Genomic DNA, 18,135 nt, shown 5'->3' on the forward strand with positions numbered 1-18,135 from the left:
AAAAAATAGTGTTAACATATGCCCTTAAAGCACATGTGTTAAGAAAGTTTGAAACAATTGTATATTATTTTTTCACTTATTTCGTTTGGAGACGGGCTATTTTAGTAACTTTTTGATTTTTTACGAAAAGATGTACAGAAAAATAAAGAAGTGATGTGACAATTTTTAATAACTTTTTGATTTTTTTGCTAAAATAACCACTCCCCAAACGAGGTAGTAAAAAAATTTAAAACAAATTGTCAAAAGAGTTGCACATATATATGACACAACAATTGAAGGAGCTATATTCATGACATGTTTGTTTCCACCCTTTCATAGACATACATCAAACTCCATAACCCACAAAGCAGACACAAATGCTTCACAAGTGGCCACAAAAGACATCTACACAATCCAAACAGTAGGACTATTCAGAAGTCCATGGCTGTCTTATTGTACTTTATACCCCAAGACTCTTTCCAACATATAAACACAAAAGCACAGACATTCCTCCTTATTTTTCATTCATGTCAAGCTATATCGCTGCTTTGCTTGAGATCCATTTTTGTTCATTTTAACAGGTACAAGGGTCACACTTGCAGTTTGATCCGCACTTGCAACCATGCCCTCCTTCTGCTCCAAAGCTCTTCTCCGATCCCTCAGAGTACCTACAAGAAATCCACAACTTACAATCCATATCCGTATAGGTACATAATCAAATTTATTTTTTATTTATTCCCAAACGAAAAACAAAAAAATTTAAACTCCGTGAAATGTTGAAGGTGATACGTACATGTTCACTGGTGGTGCAACGCCAGCGATGATGGTTGTAGTGGTGGTGTTCTCTATGTCAGGGTACATCCCACATCTGCCAACAAATTTTCACACAAAATAAAGAAATAAATAATACATAAACACATACTAATTTTTATGTACATGTTGAATCTTTTTTTTAGTAAGGAGAGGAAACTATTTTATAGGGAAACAAAAAAATGGTAAGAAAATTGGAGTGCAAGGTTGGGGGAGAGAAAAAGATATACTTGGAGCTGCTGTCGCACTTGCAGTCAGAGCCGCAGTTACAGTTCCCTCCACAGCCAGACATTTTTTTAGGGGGCGAGAAAGAGAGAACAATGGAAAGTTATTTCAGAGGAAATTGAATTGTTTTGCCTCAAAGGTTGGAGGCCCTGACTGCTATTTATAATGCCAGTGAGGGGGGGGAGAGGAGCTGATCCACCATATACGTGTCAGAATCACAGAGGACTTGACGCTTTGGTTGGTTATTATATAATAGCCGCACAAAGTGCATATCAGCATAATTTCCTCAAGCAAGAGCTAACAAGAAAATCTATACCTCTCAATCATTGTCAGTATAGACCAATTAATTAGCTCAGTTGAAAACAATATTGAAGAAGCATAGGAAATTGGACGGTGGTAATTTTATTATGTATGCTTGCTAAAATAGAATTCAAGAGATTACATAGGCTCTAATGTCATTGTGACTTTGTGTATTTTTAGGTTTATAAAGATCTAAAGCCTACTCAAAACTCAAAAAATAAAAATAAAAATAAAAAGAAGATAGGAAAAGAAATGAAATCGCGTTTTAGTATATGTCACGTCCAATAATTGCTGAATAATTTCCTTATTCATTAAACCATTCAAAACTATTAGATGTTTTACTCATTTATCAAAGTATTCCTCAATCACTAAACCATTTTAAATTTTAATTATAAAATTATAAACGCATCATATTTACGCCTATCGTTAATATATATATATATTGAGATGGAAGTCACTTTCAGTGATTGATTAGTGTAGACATGATCGCCAATTTGGCATTTTCATCTGTGCCAAACATTTGGCTGTTTATATCTATGATATGATCCCACCAAAAGAAAGGAGTTTGGAATTTTCAATTCCTGGACGGCAGCACAGATGATAGCTCCTCCATAGTCCATACTTATAAGACATTTCATTTGTAAAGACAGTTAAAAAAACAAAAGTTGGTACAACTTATTGGAGCCAATCCATCACTAAACTCTGAAATTCTCTAGAGCACAAGTTATGAGATGGCTTTGAAGATAAGTGCTTCATAAAGTTTGGGGGGACATGGCTTTGTAAATAAATTAATAACCAAACTAAATCAAATTAAGTCTTGTGTTCTAGGTTAGTTACATAAATCATTTTTTGTCATTATGTTGTATCAAATTTGACCAACAAAATTAGGGTTTAGATCTGAATATATACTGAATCGCAATAGGAGGTAATAAGATGCAAAATGAGAAACCAAACCAAACCAAACCAAACCAAGCCAAGCCAAGCCAAGCCAAGCCTTTAGTCCCATCAAATGGGGTCGGCTAAAGAAGCAAAATGAGAGATTAAAAAAAAATTCAAACCAATTGGCTAATTACAATGGCCCTGTTTGGTAGAGCTGTGAGAAAGTGCTTATAGTTTATGCCTTAACAGCTTATAGCTTATAACTATGAATATAAGCTGATTTCTGACTTATAAATTAAGCTTCTCCTGCCACACTTAAAGAATAAGCTGATTTCTGACTTACAAAAAGCCATAAGCTGCATTGTTAAGTTAAACCAAACACATCAAAATAGCTTAAATTAAGTTGAAAGCTGAAATAAGCTGAAAAAAAGCTGTACCAAACAGGGCCAATATTGATACCATTTTGTTAAAAAAAAAATTCATAATCTTGAATTAATCCAAATCTGAAATAGAATATACAATCTAAAAAAATTGATAATCACAAAACTAATAATCCTAATAAAGGGTATAAAAGGTACATCACATGCCTAAAACCAAAAAGCTTTTTGATTTGAGAGCTTTCACCTTTGGCAAAAGGTGATCCTAGTCTGCTCATGATGCCTCCCTTGCATTGCCATACCTTTAAGTTAACAAACATGTATCCTAGTTTCAACTAACATCTTTTCTTTTCTGTTTTGGAAAGAAAAATGGTTGCGTAAACATAACTTTTATAGACAATTTTTATGTAAAATGATGAGATGATAGTATTTTTTAAATTAAAAATCACAAAAGACACATTATTCTGTATAAATTTTTTTGTATAAAAATATTGTTTGTATACATAGCAAAACTCTTTTACATACCCACATTTCCAACCTCTGAGACACAATAGATTTCATTTTTATTTATTTATTTTTGTTATGATATTCTAATTGTGTATAAATATAACACACATTACATGGGAGCACATGGGCAAACTTAACAGCAATGTTGTTCCCTTAACGTCCAAATGCAGCATAAATGCTACATTGGTATTGAGGAGAACATTATTCTGGCTTCACACAACAAAGTCGCACTTGCAAAAGACCAATCATGCAACCCATAGGAGGTAAAGCCACGAGATGATAGACCAACAAACGAATTTTCTTTTTGGAAAAACAATGCTAATAAGGAAAGAAACACGATAATATGAAAAGGAAATGGCACTTTTGGAGTTGTTTAACTTTTTATCCATATAAATATCAACATTTCAACTTCATTGACCAAAATTCATGTACACAATACTTCAAACTAAATTTAATAATTTGAAATCAAATATGTATATATATATATATATATATTCAAGAATGCATCAGAGGCACTAGTTGATTAGATTTGGTGGTCCCTTATTCAAAACTTACTAGATAATGATTATTTCAAAAACTATTAATTACACTGGGGAAAACAGAAAACAGTAGGGCAGACTGACTCAAAGACAGAAGGTTTATGAATTCCTGAAGAAATGCATGTTTAATTAATCAGTCTTACCATCAACGAATCATACCATAGGTCACGTTGAAGTTTATCAATTCGTCGTTGATCAATTCTATCTATGATTTTTCAATTTCAATTTCAATCTATTTGGGCATCACTAAAGAAGTTCATATCCAAGGTAACAATTTAAAAACAAGAAAACACATTCGAGCTTCCCCCAATGCAGGTTCTGTATTCCAAGCGAACATATTGTTGATGAACAAACGATCCACATAAAACACCACAAAAGTTGTTTATTCAAACCGTTTTCTAGTCAGGTTCAACCTAGCAACAAGTAAGGTATAAGCGCCAAAAGGTAAGCAACAAAGCAATGACAGTACAGAGAGTGAGTTAAAAAATCAAATTGAGCAAATTATCGGGAGAGTCCTCAATCAGACAAGAAGGCAAAAGGCTAAAATCAATGACTATAACAAACACACACACACACACACACACACACACACACATATATATATATATGCAACAGACACACAGGAGAAAAGAACCTGTAGAGAATTTGGAGCTGATTGATAATGGAGGACATTCTGAACTTGCATGATCTTGTTGTTCATCTTCTTCAAAACCACACTACGAACACACAACTTTGATTTTTAGGGTTCGAGGTGTAGAGAGTTTTGTGATTTATATAGTGTGCCTAGCCGACAATGAAACCCTTGATATATATATATATGGAAAAAGATTGAGGCCTCGAATGCGTGAAAGCTCGAATGCCTCGAATGTCAAAACGACGTCGTTTTGATATTCTTACCGGTAAGAGAATGGCTCAGACCTAGTACAGAAAAATTATCTTACCGGTAAGAGAATAAATCTTACCGGTAAGATAATAAAAAAAATCCCAAAACGACGTCGTTTTGAAATTTCGCGCCATTCGAGCCGTTGATAATTCGAGGTACGTAGCAGTGCTGTATATATATATATATGAGGCATCGCTGCGCGCCCGCCCGCCCGCCCGCCAGAAAAGGGCCAGTGGAAATCGGTTTTGATCCTATGGGCCCATGGCCCGTTTGGTAATTGATTATTGATTATTTTTAATTAATTTTTTACGGAAAGATATTTAAAAAATAAAAAGGATAATTAATATTTATTTATTTATTTATTTATTTGGTTATAAATTGAAACTTTCAAATGGGACCTCTATATTAGACATTTGCTCCTTAGGCCATCTCTAACGTTTAATTAAATTTATCACCAAATTTGAATTTAGGCCTCGTTTGGAAACAAGATTTTTTAGTAACCTTTGACTTTTTGTCTAAAATATGATGTAAAAAAACTAGTATGTTTGGGATGACTTTTTCATTTTTTACGAAAATATATACAAAAAATAGAGAGAAAAGAAATTTTTTAATTTTTTGGTATAGGTTGTTTGTTTTTTGATTTTTTTAATAACTTTTTAACTTTTTAGGCTAAAAATGTTACTTCCCAAATGAGGCCTTAGTGAAAAAGGACACTTTTTTAGTCTCCAACGATTTTTATCAAAACTGTATCAAATTGAGAACGCTTTAAATTTTTCACCAAACTAAGGATCTGAGCCAGCGTTCACCAATTTACTGTGCGCGTACGTTGGAAGTAGGATCCACCGAATGATCAGCCAGATATCTAGCCAATTGTCCCTCCGATCATTCGACTGGTTGAAAATTTTGTGGAAAAAGCCATGGTTTATACCCAAATTAGCCACAAAGTTGGTTACTCCGTTCATTGACCCATCACTTTATTTCTTGTATCACTCATCTTTGCAATTCTTCACATGTTCTATGTAATTCTCACTATTCATCTTTGCTAGAACTAATCTTTTCGAGCTTTCTCTCAAATCTAATATACTTTGATTTTGAAGACAATCTGTCCGGAGCTTCGAATTTAAAAATGGAGGGATGTGTGAAGAAGTTCCAGCAAGTGAGTCTGGAAAGGGCAAAAGTTTGCATTAACAGGTGTCCCAAGTATCAGCAAATTCGGAAAGTCCCTATAGTTTACTATCTCTACAAAAATCGACAGCTCGAACTTCCACATTTCATCGGAGTCTTTTTTTCTTCACCAGATGGCCTCTACTTGTAGAGGTGTAATTTTGGCACGTGGTCCGTGGGCGGCCTAAAGCCCGCGCCGCGGCCCGATGTGGGCCCGGCCCGTTAAGGCCCGAGCTCAAGCCCAGCCAGATGCCATGGGCTAGGGCTAGGGCCTGGGACATCGTTTTGAAGCCCGACCTGACCTATTGGCCCGCTCAAGGCCCGCTCAAAAGCTCGACCCGAAGCCTATTTTTTTAAAATGGAAATAATAAAATTTTGGTGGGAAAATTAAAAAAAATTGTTTAGGCCCGCCCAAACCAGCCCAAAGCTCGAGCCCAGGCCCAAGCCCAAGCCCATGAGCCCGGACCACTGGCCCACCCCAAAGCCCGAATACCCCTGGGCCTAGTTTCTGGCCTATGGTCCGGCCCGGCCCGACTCGATTTTTTAGCGGGAGCCCGCAAGGCCCGACATGGACCGGGCCAGGCCAGGCCAAAATTACACCCTTATCTACTTGAAAGATAGAACACACACACATTTATATATTTATGTACTTTAATCTGTGATTGATTTTCAAGTGTTGAAAATTTGTGTGGTGTTGTAGATGTGATTGATAGGCTTAATGTTTTGAGAGGCAAAAAGGCATGGCTTCTATGTATTCATGGTCTTGCAAAAGGTTAAACCAATGTAGAATTAAATCCATAGTTTGTTGCTCTTACCGATTGACCGGCCAATCGTCGCCCAGACATCCTGTGTTTTGCTAAAAGTTATAGTCGTTCACCGTTGGAGTGACTGATATTAGATAGAGGAATTGATCATATTGTTACTCAGATTTGGTGAAATTTTTTGGTGAACCATTGGAGATGCCCTTAGGAGAAAATTACAACATAACCACTTTGGGGATGGTTTTTAGTACAGATTTTTTTGAGATTTTAAAAATTATTTATGATGACCTCTTATAGAGTTTCGTTTTAAAATAAAAAGGATTTTATTAATCTTATTCGAAGGTATGAATTTAATCATGGTGAATTTGAGGTACCATGCCTTCAAAATCTGTCACCATTAAAGAATTTGTTACTTTCCAACATTATTCTATTAGTATAATACGCCCTTTTATCACATCTTCCCCATCTTTTTAGTTCACCTTACTATCGTGGCTTAATTTCCGTCTTCATAGCCTTACCCCACCATCAAATACTAATTCTCAAAATACATTGTACAATCAAATCCAAATCATCATAATTTTCAATACATAACCAAATCAACATTATCAAATTCGAAATCAAATGTATTTCCTCGCTATGAAATGATGTTGATCTATATTGAATGGGTTACACTGGAGAGATGGTGGTGTGGTGGTATCATCCCTTACAAAAGCATGTTTAATGTGCTTGACTCTTATTTTGATATATTTGAATGCGCACACAGAATTAAAGACTCTTTTAAGGCCTTGTTTGGGAACCCTTATTTTTAGCCAAAAAGTTACTAAATTAGTCGAAAAGCCAACAACTGATACCAAAAAGTCAAATATTCTCTTTTCTCTCTACTTTTTGTACATCTTTTCGTAAAAAGTCAAAAAGTCATCCCAAACATACTAGTTTGTTTTAGCTCATATTTTAACTTAGGCCTCGTTTGGGAACAGGCTAATTTAATAACTTTTTGGCTATTTGGCTAAAAAAGTAGGTAAAAAAAACTTATATGTTTGGGATGACTTTTTGGCTAATTACGAAAAGATGTGCAAAAAGTAGAGAGAAAAGAGAATCTTTGACTTTTTGGTATGAGTTGTTGGCATTTTGGCTAAAAGGGTAACTTTTTGACTTTTTGGCTAAAATGGTAACTTTTTGACTTTTTGGCTAAAAAGGTAAGTCCCCAAACGGGGCCTAAATAGCCAAAAAAATTACTAAATTAGCTTGTTCCCAAATGAGGCCTAAGTCACATGAAAAGAATAAAAAAACATCAAAATTTGAAGATGGTCAATGAAAAAAATCCCTCAAAATTACAAACGAAACAAACATAAATCTTTCAAGAAAACTCAAGGAGGTGGCTTGATCTAAGTTTGGCAAGTGGAAAAAAAGTTAAAGAATCAAAAAGTTATCAAAAAAATTAAAAAGTTATCACTATTTATTAAAAAATATAAAAAAAAAAATTAATATATAAATATTAAATACAAATCCATTGTTTGTTCAATCAATGTAGGTGACGTCAGGCCATGTCAAGCCAGCTTTAGTGAAAGGAAAGGGAAAAAAAATTGCATGGGTACATTCAATCAATTTGAATGGTAAAGTTGGGCCCATGGGGGCTCACCATGGGTCCCGTTTTGATAATCTGAACCGTTCAAGGTGTAAAATTCGTCTAGTATTATATGCTTACAAAAAATCACGTCTATCGGATATCGCTAACTACATGATCAAATCAGTTTTGTATAAAAATTGGATGGTGTTATAGTTAACAGTTGACAAAAAAACTAACAGGATCAGATAGCTATCGATATCCAATCAAAGTTATTTTTTACAAGCTTATGGTACTTGACGAGTTCTACATGTTGAACGGTTTCGATTAGAAAAACGGGACCCGTGGTGGGCCACCATAGGCCGAACAATACTGTCCAATCAAAGCCCAAAAAAGAGGCAATATTTTCCCATGTAATACCAAACCGGCTAACTGCCAATTCCGTACTGTGTACTATACCATCTTCTCCTATACACTAATTTATATAATTTTTTAATATACATCTTTTCATAAAAAGTCAAAAAGTTAATCCAAATATTCATATTTTTTTTCTCAATTTTTTAGTCAAAAAAAATAAAAAATACACTTGTTTAAGACATCCCAAACAACCCCAGTCACCTGTATGCCTCTCGTGTTGTGAGAGCTACTTTGTTAGGACCTATGGTTTTTGTTGGTATTTATCTAGTGCTTCATGATGGTAAAGGATTTTGCTTTTAATAGATTTGCTCTTTAAGTGCTTGTATTTTGTTGTGAGAACTACATTGTATATCATTTTTTCATGGCAATGAAAAAAAAAAAAAAAAAAAAAAAAAAAAAACTAAAAAGTATGTTATTTCTTGGGAACTTACGTGTAAGTCTTAATAGGTGAACCTATTATTTAATTGGTCTTATGATAATTAATGACATTTTTCATTAAATACTTTTTAAAAACGTCACTAATTGTTAATTTTCAGTGACAGATTCAAAATTTTCTCACAAAAAATGTCACTAATTATGAGTTTTTGCGACAGTTAAAAAAAATTGTTACAAAAAAGTCACTAATTTTCAACTTTTAGCGACAATTTACAAAAATTGTGACAAAAAAATCATTAATTGTCAATTTTTAACAACATATGCAAAAAATCGTTACAAAAAATAATTTTTAGTGACGATTTTACTAGAATTTATTTTCAATAAAACTTGTGAATTAATTCTAACAATTAGGACCTATTAATAGTTTACTCTTATTTTTTTGAGCTCAAAAGCAAAAAATTTGTAAGGCATTGCATGATCAAACCAATATATATATATACTAGTTTACACAGGCCTGTGCATGATATGGGCTATTATTATAATATGTTTAAGTTTTGTATTTTAATAATTTTTTTTAAAATTAAAATATTGTTACATGAAATTGAATAGAATAAGTCATTAGATATATGATAGAATTATGTGGTATGATATGTGTGGGGATATATTTTCTGAGTACCAACACGTGGCCAAGGTGACGCCGACGTTTCAGACGAGGTGCCACGTGTCTTGGTCATGAAGCCGAGGTGATCTCGGCAAGGCCGAGGTTATCTCCGAAGATATCGGAATCCGAGACAAGCGGATAAGGCACAAGAATCCTAGAATGAGAGAAGAGTTCAGTTGGGTAAGGATAAGACTCTTAGAGAGTTTATCCCAATCCTACTGGGAGTCCAAGATTAGCAGTAATCCTGAGTCCATTGAAACTAGGCTTCTATGGGAACTAGGACTGAGTTAACTATAAAAGAAAGGCACCCCCGATGGGTCTAAGGTACGCAATTTATTATCAAAATAGTGTTTTTAGCAATTGATTATTTTTTAGAGATATACTGACTTGATCGTCGGAGTGTTCCGGGTGAACGAACCACCGCCGGAATCTTTTCTTTTTGTTGCAAGTCAGCTAGGTGTCATCTATTCTGCCAGTACTCTCCAGGTGAATACTAAGTTAGCAGTGTGGTCAGAAAATCACTCACACAATATGTATATTTTTTGATTTGTTATACACCCAATCACTCCAATTCTATTAACATATCATTTTAGGTGAATTTATGAGTCTTTAACATTTCTTTTGAATTTATAAAAAAAAAAGTTATGGTGTGTAACTTTTCTCAACAGATAAATATAAAACAAATATTAAGATAATTCTCCTATTTAAAAAAAAAAAAAAAAAAACCCTACTAAGACTGAACTAATAAAGAAGCAGAAGAAAATACATATATATACAAATGACTAATTTTATTAATACATAAATCATACTTGCATAACTAATGATCAATTTTATTAATAAATAAATCATTAAGTCAATTAACAATTTTTTATGATATGAGAAATATTTTTCAATAAACAATTTTGATAATTTATTATTGAATAGTTTTATTTTTTCTTGAGTATAGTGTTAAATTAAAATTTATGACAAACGATAGTTGTAATTGCTAGTATTATAAAATCGATTCATATTTTTAACAAATTTTATGAGTGTATTTGTAATTTGTCAAAAAATAAAATATTTATGCTTCACAATTGATCAAGAATGTTTGCATAATTACAAAAAAATCTATTTCATAATTGACTAAGAATGTTTGTGTAATTACAAAAAAACCTACTGCATAATTGACCAAGAATGCTTGCATAATTACGAAAAAATTTTTACTCAATATACAATTACCATTAATAAATTATTTAAAATAAAATGACAAAATCGAAAAGAAAAGATAAACCTCAAGCACTTAAACGCCTCGTATTAAAGCAGATATGTCAAGAAAGTGTGAAAAAATCGTATATTATTTTTTTACACTAACTTTGTAACATATGCCTTAAAGCACACGTAGTATTTTTTTTTTAAAAAAAAAAATTGTCAAAAGAGAAGTAAATATATATGACACAACAATTGAAGGAGCTATATGTTGGAAAAATGGTTTAATATAGGCATATTATTAAGCTCAAATTTGAGTGGGTCCCAAACATCTTTTGGGGTGGGTCCGAAGAGGTGACGTATTCCTTACCGCGTGGCAAGTCACACGGTGAAGACGAAACGTCAAAACCATTTATGAATGAATGGGAAGTTGACGTCGTTTTCAGGTTTAACATTAATTTTTTAGATAAAAAATTCTTTTGAATTTTTTCAATAAAAATTATTGTCGGAATATAATTTAATTCTAAATTTAAATTTTGGGTTCATAAGTGGTTTCCTAAAGTTTGTAATTGTGGGAATTTTATTTAAATTCTAAATTCAAATTTTAAGTTCCTTAGTGGTTTCCTAAAAATTTGTATCTCTTACTTTATTTATTAAATTTTTCAATTTAGTTATATATATATTCTAAATAGTTTTTAATAAATAAGGTTACTAGCAGTTGCTTTAGTTGACCAACGGACAACCTTTTTCAAATTTGTTTGAATATAAGGTTTCATAGTGTTAACGGTCCGAAACTGTTTTGGATACTTAACAGGTAGCACCTGTTCGGGTAGGTTTTTTGTCTCATTTTTTGCCTATATATAGATGCTATTCCAGCAGTTTTGGGACTTGGAAAAATTCTGAAAAATTCAGTATGATATTCCATCATTGCTGTCCAATTTTTCTCTAGTGCATTTATTCTTCATATTTAGTTTTAGAATAAAATAGAGAGAGTATAGATCACAGGTTTGGTTCGCCGAACAAATTGTTTGAAGTGCTACTACAATTTGTGAAGATCATTATATCCTGGGAGATAGACGCCACTCAACCGTAAGCACCGTAGCGGGGCGAATCTGTTTTAAGGACAGAGTGTCACACACTCAACTTGGTCTTAATTTTAATTTGGTTCGATAAATAAATCCGGTATGTTATTTATTTATTTTGTTTGAATTTATTTCAAGTTATTTTATAGACACAGAAGATTGTTCCAACAATCTTAAGACAGATTCGAATTATTCTGTTTACAGAATTTTTTGTTTGTTTCCCTTTTTCATTCTTTGTAATAATTTCGGAAGAAAATTATTTTCTGTGAATTTACAAAATAATATTCTGGTTGGAAAAACAAATAGTGATTATATGCTATTTGACAGATAGTAGTAATATACTGTCTCTTTTCTTTGACAACTAGTAGTACGATACTGGTGTCATTAACAGTTCAGAATATATTTTTGTGGAAATTTGTCAGGAAATTAATTTTGGTTTTTTAGAAATTATTTTATGAGTTTTCATTAATTAAAATTTTGTTTTCAGTATTTTAATTATTGAAATGTTACTGAAATTAATTTTCTGTGTGGAATTAATTGGGTTAAATAAAATTTTATTTTATTTCCTAATTAATTGAAAAATAAAAGTTATTTTCTTATTTCTTTTATTTTACAGAATTTAATTTCTCGCGTGGAATTAATTTGGTTAAATAAAATTTTATTTTATTTCTAAATTAATTGGAAAATAAAATTTATAGTTTTATTTCTTTTATTTTACAGAATTTAATTTTCTATGTGGAATTAATTTGTTTAAATAAAATTTTATTTTATTTTCAAATTAATTGGAAAATAAAAGTTACATTCTTGTTTCTTTTATTTTTTACAGAATTTAATTCTGTGAATTTGATTTAATTTTCTTTGTAGTGTAAATTCTAATTATAATTTTGTTTTATATATTAGAATTGATGGCTACTGAAACTAATGTCCAAACAAGTACTACTGTGGTGGCTGCAATGACGCCAACCCCCTCTCATGTTGTAACAGTACCGGTAAATCACGGTGAAAAGCCAGAGAAGTTCATAGGAACTGACTTTAAAAGATGGCAACAGAAAATGCTATTCTATCTTACAACTATGAACCTGGCTCGTTTCTTCTGTGAAGATGCTCCTATCCTGAAAGAGGATGAAACCGACCGGCAAGTGGTTGTTGCGGTTGATGCTTGGAAACATGCCGATTTCCTTTGCCGGAATTACGTCTTGAACAGACTTGACAACACATTATGTAACGTCTACAGTCCAATCAAGACAGCAAAGGAACTTTGGGAATCGTTGGAGAAAAAATATAAAACGGAAGATGCCGGCTCAAAGAAATTTGTGGTTGGCAGATTCTTAAATTTTGTAATGGTTGATTCAAAAACTGTGATCAGCCAAGCTCAAGATTTCCAACTCATTCTGCATGACATTCACGCAGAAGATATGTCTCTCAGTGAATCCTTTCAAGTTGCAGCCTTAACTGAAAAATTACCAAAAGGCTGGAAGGAATTCAAGAACTACCTCAAACACAATGTCACGACCCAAACCCGGCCCTATGGGTTTAGCACCGTAACCGGCCAGTAATCAGAGATTACTGAAGGCCTGCTTAACAGTAATACAGTGAAACAGAGTACAGGGCCTGGCGGAAGCCAATACAGTAATTAAACAGTGTCCAATGAGCTGTGACAGTCTGCCAAAAAGGTTTTTCATGCATTCATACATATACAAACAGTACAGTCTATACAAAATTTACAGTCACACAGTACAGGGACCTAATCCCTAGATAACAGTACAGTAACACTCGGTCTATACAGAACAGTAAAACAGTACAGAAGGGGGAATTGTAAAAGACCCCTAAGCCTTAACAGGTAGGCTCGGAACCTCGCAGTGAGGCACATAGGCTGGCTTGACAAAACTGGAGTCTAACCCACGCTCCTAGCTCCGATCCGGTGGCTGAGCACCTACATATATATATAAACAGTGAGCTAAAACCCAGTGAATAACATAAAGCGTAAAGGGTTTAGAATGAATGTCCTTACAGTAATGAAAACAGTTCAATTCAATCAGTATTTCAGTTGTTCAGTACAGTAAACAGTCATATGTGGTACATCCATTAGCATAACAGTAACAGTAGGTCTTAAAAGACCGAACAGTAATGATGGCCATCAGTCAGTAAACAGTAGTGGTTCCACGAGGGAACCGACAGAGATCTCTGTAACAGTAACAGTAACAGTAAACCGTAGGTACTAAGGATGCCACAGTACAGTTTGGAAATAAAGGACATACATTCATTCAGTAATACCAGTTCAGTAAACAGTTCAGTTCAATATTCAAAAGATATCAGTTGAACATATCTTTACACAATTGTTACTCACAGAGTTCTGGGCTACAGTATGCTAGAGCGTGTCTCTCCAGTCGCCAACCCTACACAGTTAACAGATTGAACACACTAAGCTACACGGTTGGGAAATATCATAACTTAATCCCTAATTTGCCTTGGTGTGTTCTACAACGATATCCTCATCTAAATGTCTTAAACTAGGCCTAAGAATGCCTAGGATGGGATGAGGATGCAAAAATACACTTAGAAAACATTTTGCGCAGTTTCCTGAAAATAGGAGCCTCGCTCGAGCGGGACTTTCTTCGCTCGAGCGGGCTTCCAAAATCAAAGGCTTCGCTCGAGCGAGGAATCCTTCGCTCGAGCGGTCTGCAAAACAGTAAAAATACTGGATGCTGAGATTTTACGCGCGATGGTCGCTCGATGGTCGCTCGAGCGGAGCCCTGGACAAAGGTGCTCGCTCGAGCGGGGAACCCTTCGCTCGAGCGAGGAAGCCAAATCTGGAATTTCCAGATTTGCCTCCCAAGCTCAAACCAAGCATTCTACCACTCCAAACTCGACCTCTTGGGCCCAAATTCTGGAAAACATAACTAAATTCAATGTATAACAAGTTTCAAAGCTCAATTTATGAATTCGAGCCCCAAAGGTGAGCCAATTAAAACCATAATCAAACCCATTTTCAAGAACAACATTCAAACATGCATGGATGAGTTTTAAACCAAATTAAAGCTCTAAAGCTTGCTCAAATGAGCTCATTTCTTTTCAAAACCAGATGAAAACATGGTCTATAACAACAATATGAGCATGCATGTACTAATGTCCATGTAATCAACCTCAAAATGCAGCAATACTAACATGCATGCAAGAGATGAGCTTCAATCCACCATTAATGAACCAAATCATGACTTAGCTCTACAAATTAACATGAACCATGCATGAATCAACTTAAAGACAAAATCAAAAGATGAAAGTCATACCTAGGTTCCTCGAATGCAAGTCTAGAGGTTCAATATAGCAATCTACACTTCAATTCCAAGCAATTCAAGCCAAATCAACAAGAACAATTCTCTCTCTCTCTAACTCTCCTCTCATGGTCGGCTAAGCTCAGGAGAAATGGCTGATGGAAATGTTTTGAGTCAAGGATGCAAGGCTCTAGCATCACTAGGTAGTGTGCCACTAAGGGTGGCAATATGGTAAATAAACCAAACTCTTTAATTAGCTTATTTTAATCTAATTTAATCATACCTAATCAGTTTTCAGATAATTATACTATAAAATCACATTAATTATGAGGATCATAAAACACTAATCAATTCCGATTTTGGCCGCCGATAAGGCCTTCAATTAGCAGTTTAAACATATAAGTATGAACAGATAATCATACAGTCAAACAGATAGAATGCAATTTAACTAACATATACTCAATCAATTCGGTTTCCAATTTCAGTCAGTCAGTTCAGTACTTTTAATCAGTTCAATTATCAGTCAGTTATCAGTCATTATCAGTTCCGTTTAACAGTAATCGGTGATTATCGGTAATCAATCGGTCATTAATCAGTAAACAGTATGGAGGTTGTTACACACAAGCGCAAAGAAATTTCTATGGATGAGTTAATTATGCGTTTGAGGATTGAGGAGGACAACCGCAATTCTGAAAAGCGGGTTGGTAAGCTTCCTATGGAGTCTAAGGCAAATGTGGTGGAACATGCTAAGTCTTCTGGAGAAAATTCATCACAAGGCTCTAAAGGGGGGAAAAATAAAAAGTACAAGTTTAATGGCAAATGTTACATTTGTGACAAAGAGGGACATCAGGCCAAAGATTGCCGTAACAAAGGCAAAAGCAAAAGAAGAACAAGCAAGAAGCCTGCTCAAGCCCACATGACTGACGTGGACAATATTTCCAATGGTGTCGATGACATCAATCTTTCTGCAGTGGTTTTCGAGGCAAATCTTGTCGGAAATCCTAAAGAATGGTGGGTGGACACTGGTGCTACTCGTCATATTTGTGCCGACAAAAAGATGTTCACATCTTATTCTTCAGTGGACAATGGTGAACAACTTTTTATGGGCAACTCCTCAACTTCCAAAGTTGAAGGACAAGGAAAAATTGTACTCAAGATGACATCTGGAAAGGAACTCACTCTCAACAATGTGCTGCATGTACTGGACATTCGCAAGAATCTTGTTTCCGGATCTTTGTTGAGTAAGAATAGGTTTAGACTAGTTTTTGAAAGTGACAAGTTTGTACTTACCAAAAACGGGATGTATGTCGGAAAATGTTACATGTCTGATGGCCTTTTCAAATTAAATGTAATGATCGTTGTACCCTCAGTTATTAATAATACATCTTCTTCTTCTTACTTGCTTGAGTCTTCAAATTTATGGCATGGTAGACTAGGACATGTTAATTATGGATCTTTGCGTAGATTAATTAATATAGAATGTTTACCTAAATTTAACATTAATTCAAATCATAAATGTAAAATTTGTGTTGAGGCAAAATTATCTAAAACTCCTTTTCATTTAATTGAAAGAAGTACGGAACCATTTGAATTAATTCATAGTGACATTTGTGATTTTAAATCAATTCAAACCAGAGGTGGGAAAAAGTATGTAATCACTTTTATAGATGACTATACTAGATATAGTTATATTTATTTAATTCGAACCAAGGATGAAACTTTGGAAACTTTCATTCAATATAAGAATGAAGTTGAAAATCAACTTGGTAAGAAAATCAAAAAACTTAGAAGTGATAGAGGTGGTGAATATGAATCACCTTTGGGTGAGTTTTGTAAAGAACATGGAATAATTTATCAAACCACCGCTCATTACTCACCTCAGCAAAATGGAATTGTAGAAAGGAAAAATAGGACTTTAAAAGAAATGATGAATGCCATGTTAATCAGTTCTGGATTACCTCAGAACTTGTGGGGGGAAGCAATACTTTCTGTTAATTATATTTTAAATAAAGTATCCCGAAAGAAAGTGAATCAAACACCTTATAAAATGTGGCATGGTAGAGTACCATCCTACAAATACTTAAAAGTGTGGGGGTGTTTGGCTAAAGTGGCTATTCCTAGTCCTAAAAAGACTAAGATAGGTCCTAGGACCATTGATTGCATTTTCATTGGTTATGCTAAGAATAGTAGTGCATATCGATTTTTGATTTATAAATCAGAACATACCGAAATGCATGTAAATATTATTTTTGAGTCTCGGAATGCATCATTCTTTGAACATGTATTTCCAAATAAGATTGGACAAGAGACTAGTAATAATAAGAGATCTTTTGATGCTATTACTAGTCAGGATCAAGAACATGATCTAGAACAAGAGTTAGATCAAAATGAGGAAGAGGAACTTAGGCGTAGTAAACGTGCTAGAACCTCAAAATCTTTTGGTCCAGCTTTTCTAACATATTTGTTAGAAAATGAGCCCAGTCCTGAAGCTCCTTTATGAAAAGAAGCTGTCAACAGTGAAGTTGAATCCATCTTGCAAAATCACACTTGGGAATTAGTGGACTTGCCACCAGGTTGTAAGCCTCTTAGGTACAAGTGGATTTTCAAAAGAAAATTGAAAGCGGATGGATCAATAGACAAATACAAGATAAGACTTGTAGTCAAAGGTTTTAGACAAAAAGAAGGTCTAGATTACTTTGACACATACTCACCGGTTACTAGAATAACATCTATTAGAATGCTAATTGCCATTACATCTCTATACAATCTAGAAATTCATCAAATGGATGTTAAAACCGCTTTCTTAAATGGTGAGTTAAATGAAGAAATTTACATGGAACAACCAGAAGGGTTTTTTGTTCCAAGAAAAGAAAAGAAAAGAAAGTGTGTAAATTGATTAAATCATTATATGGTTTAAAACAAGCGCCAAAGCAATGGCATGAGAAATTTGACAAGGCAATGATGTCAAATGGATTTAAAATTAATGAGTGTGACAAATGTGTTTATATTAAAAACACAAATAAAGGTTATGCCATTGTATGTCTTTATGTAGATGATATGCTCATCATTGGTAGTAATAATGATATGATTAAAACTACCAAGAAAATGTTGAATAAACATTTTGATATAAAGGACATGGGCATTGCTGATATAAT

General features: G+C 33.9%; 1 protein-coding gene across 2 annotated transcripts; it reads right to left on the reverse strand.

Moving 5' to 3' along the window:
• Positions 1-261: 261 nt before the first annotated feature.
• On the reverse strand, positions 262-4,408 carry LOC114290829 (metallothionein-like protein type 2). 2 transcript variants are annotated; one of them, XM_028234815.2, is made up of 4 exons: positions 4,251-4,408; positions 1,020-1,324; positions 773-847; positions 262-647 (listed from the first exon to the last, which is right to left on the reverse strand). In XM_028234815.2, exons 2-4 carry the CDS (start codon positions 1,079-1,081, stop codon positions 554-556), a joined length of 231 nt encoding a protein of 76 aa, XP_028090616.1. In that variant the 5' UTR covers positions 1,082-1,324; positions 4,251-4,408; the 3' UTR covers positions 262-553. The 2 variants fall into 2 exon arrangements, with proteins under 2 accessions (XP_028090616.1, XP_082762698.1); XM_082906572.1 differs by having other exon boundaries at positions 1,020-4,029; positions 4,251-4,407.
• Between the last annotated feature and the right edge of the window lie 13,727 nt (positions 4,409-18,135).

The sequence above is a fragment of the Camellia sinensis genome, chromosome 14, assembly GCF_055761805.1.
Source record: "Camellia sinensis isolate YWXY chromosome 14, ASM5576180v1, whole genome shotgun sequence".
Lineage (NCBI taxonomy): Eukaryota > Viridiplantae > Streptophyta > Magnoliopsida > Ericales > Theaceae > Camellia > Camellia sinensis.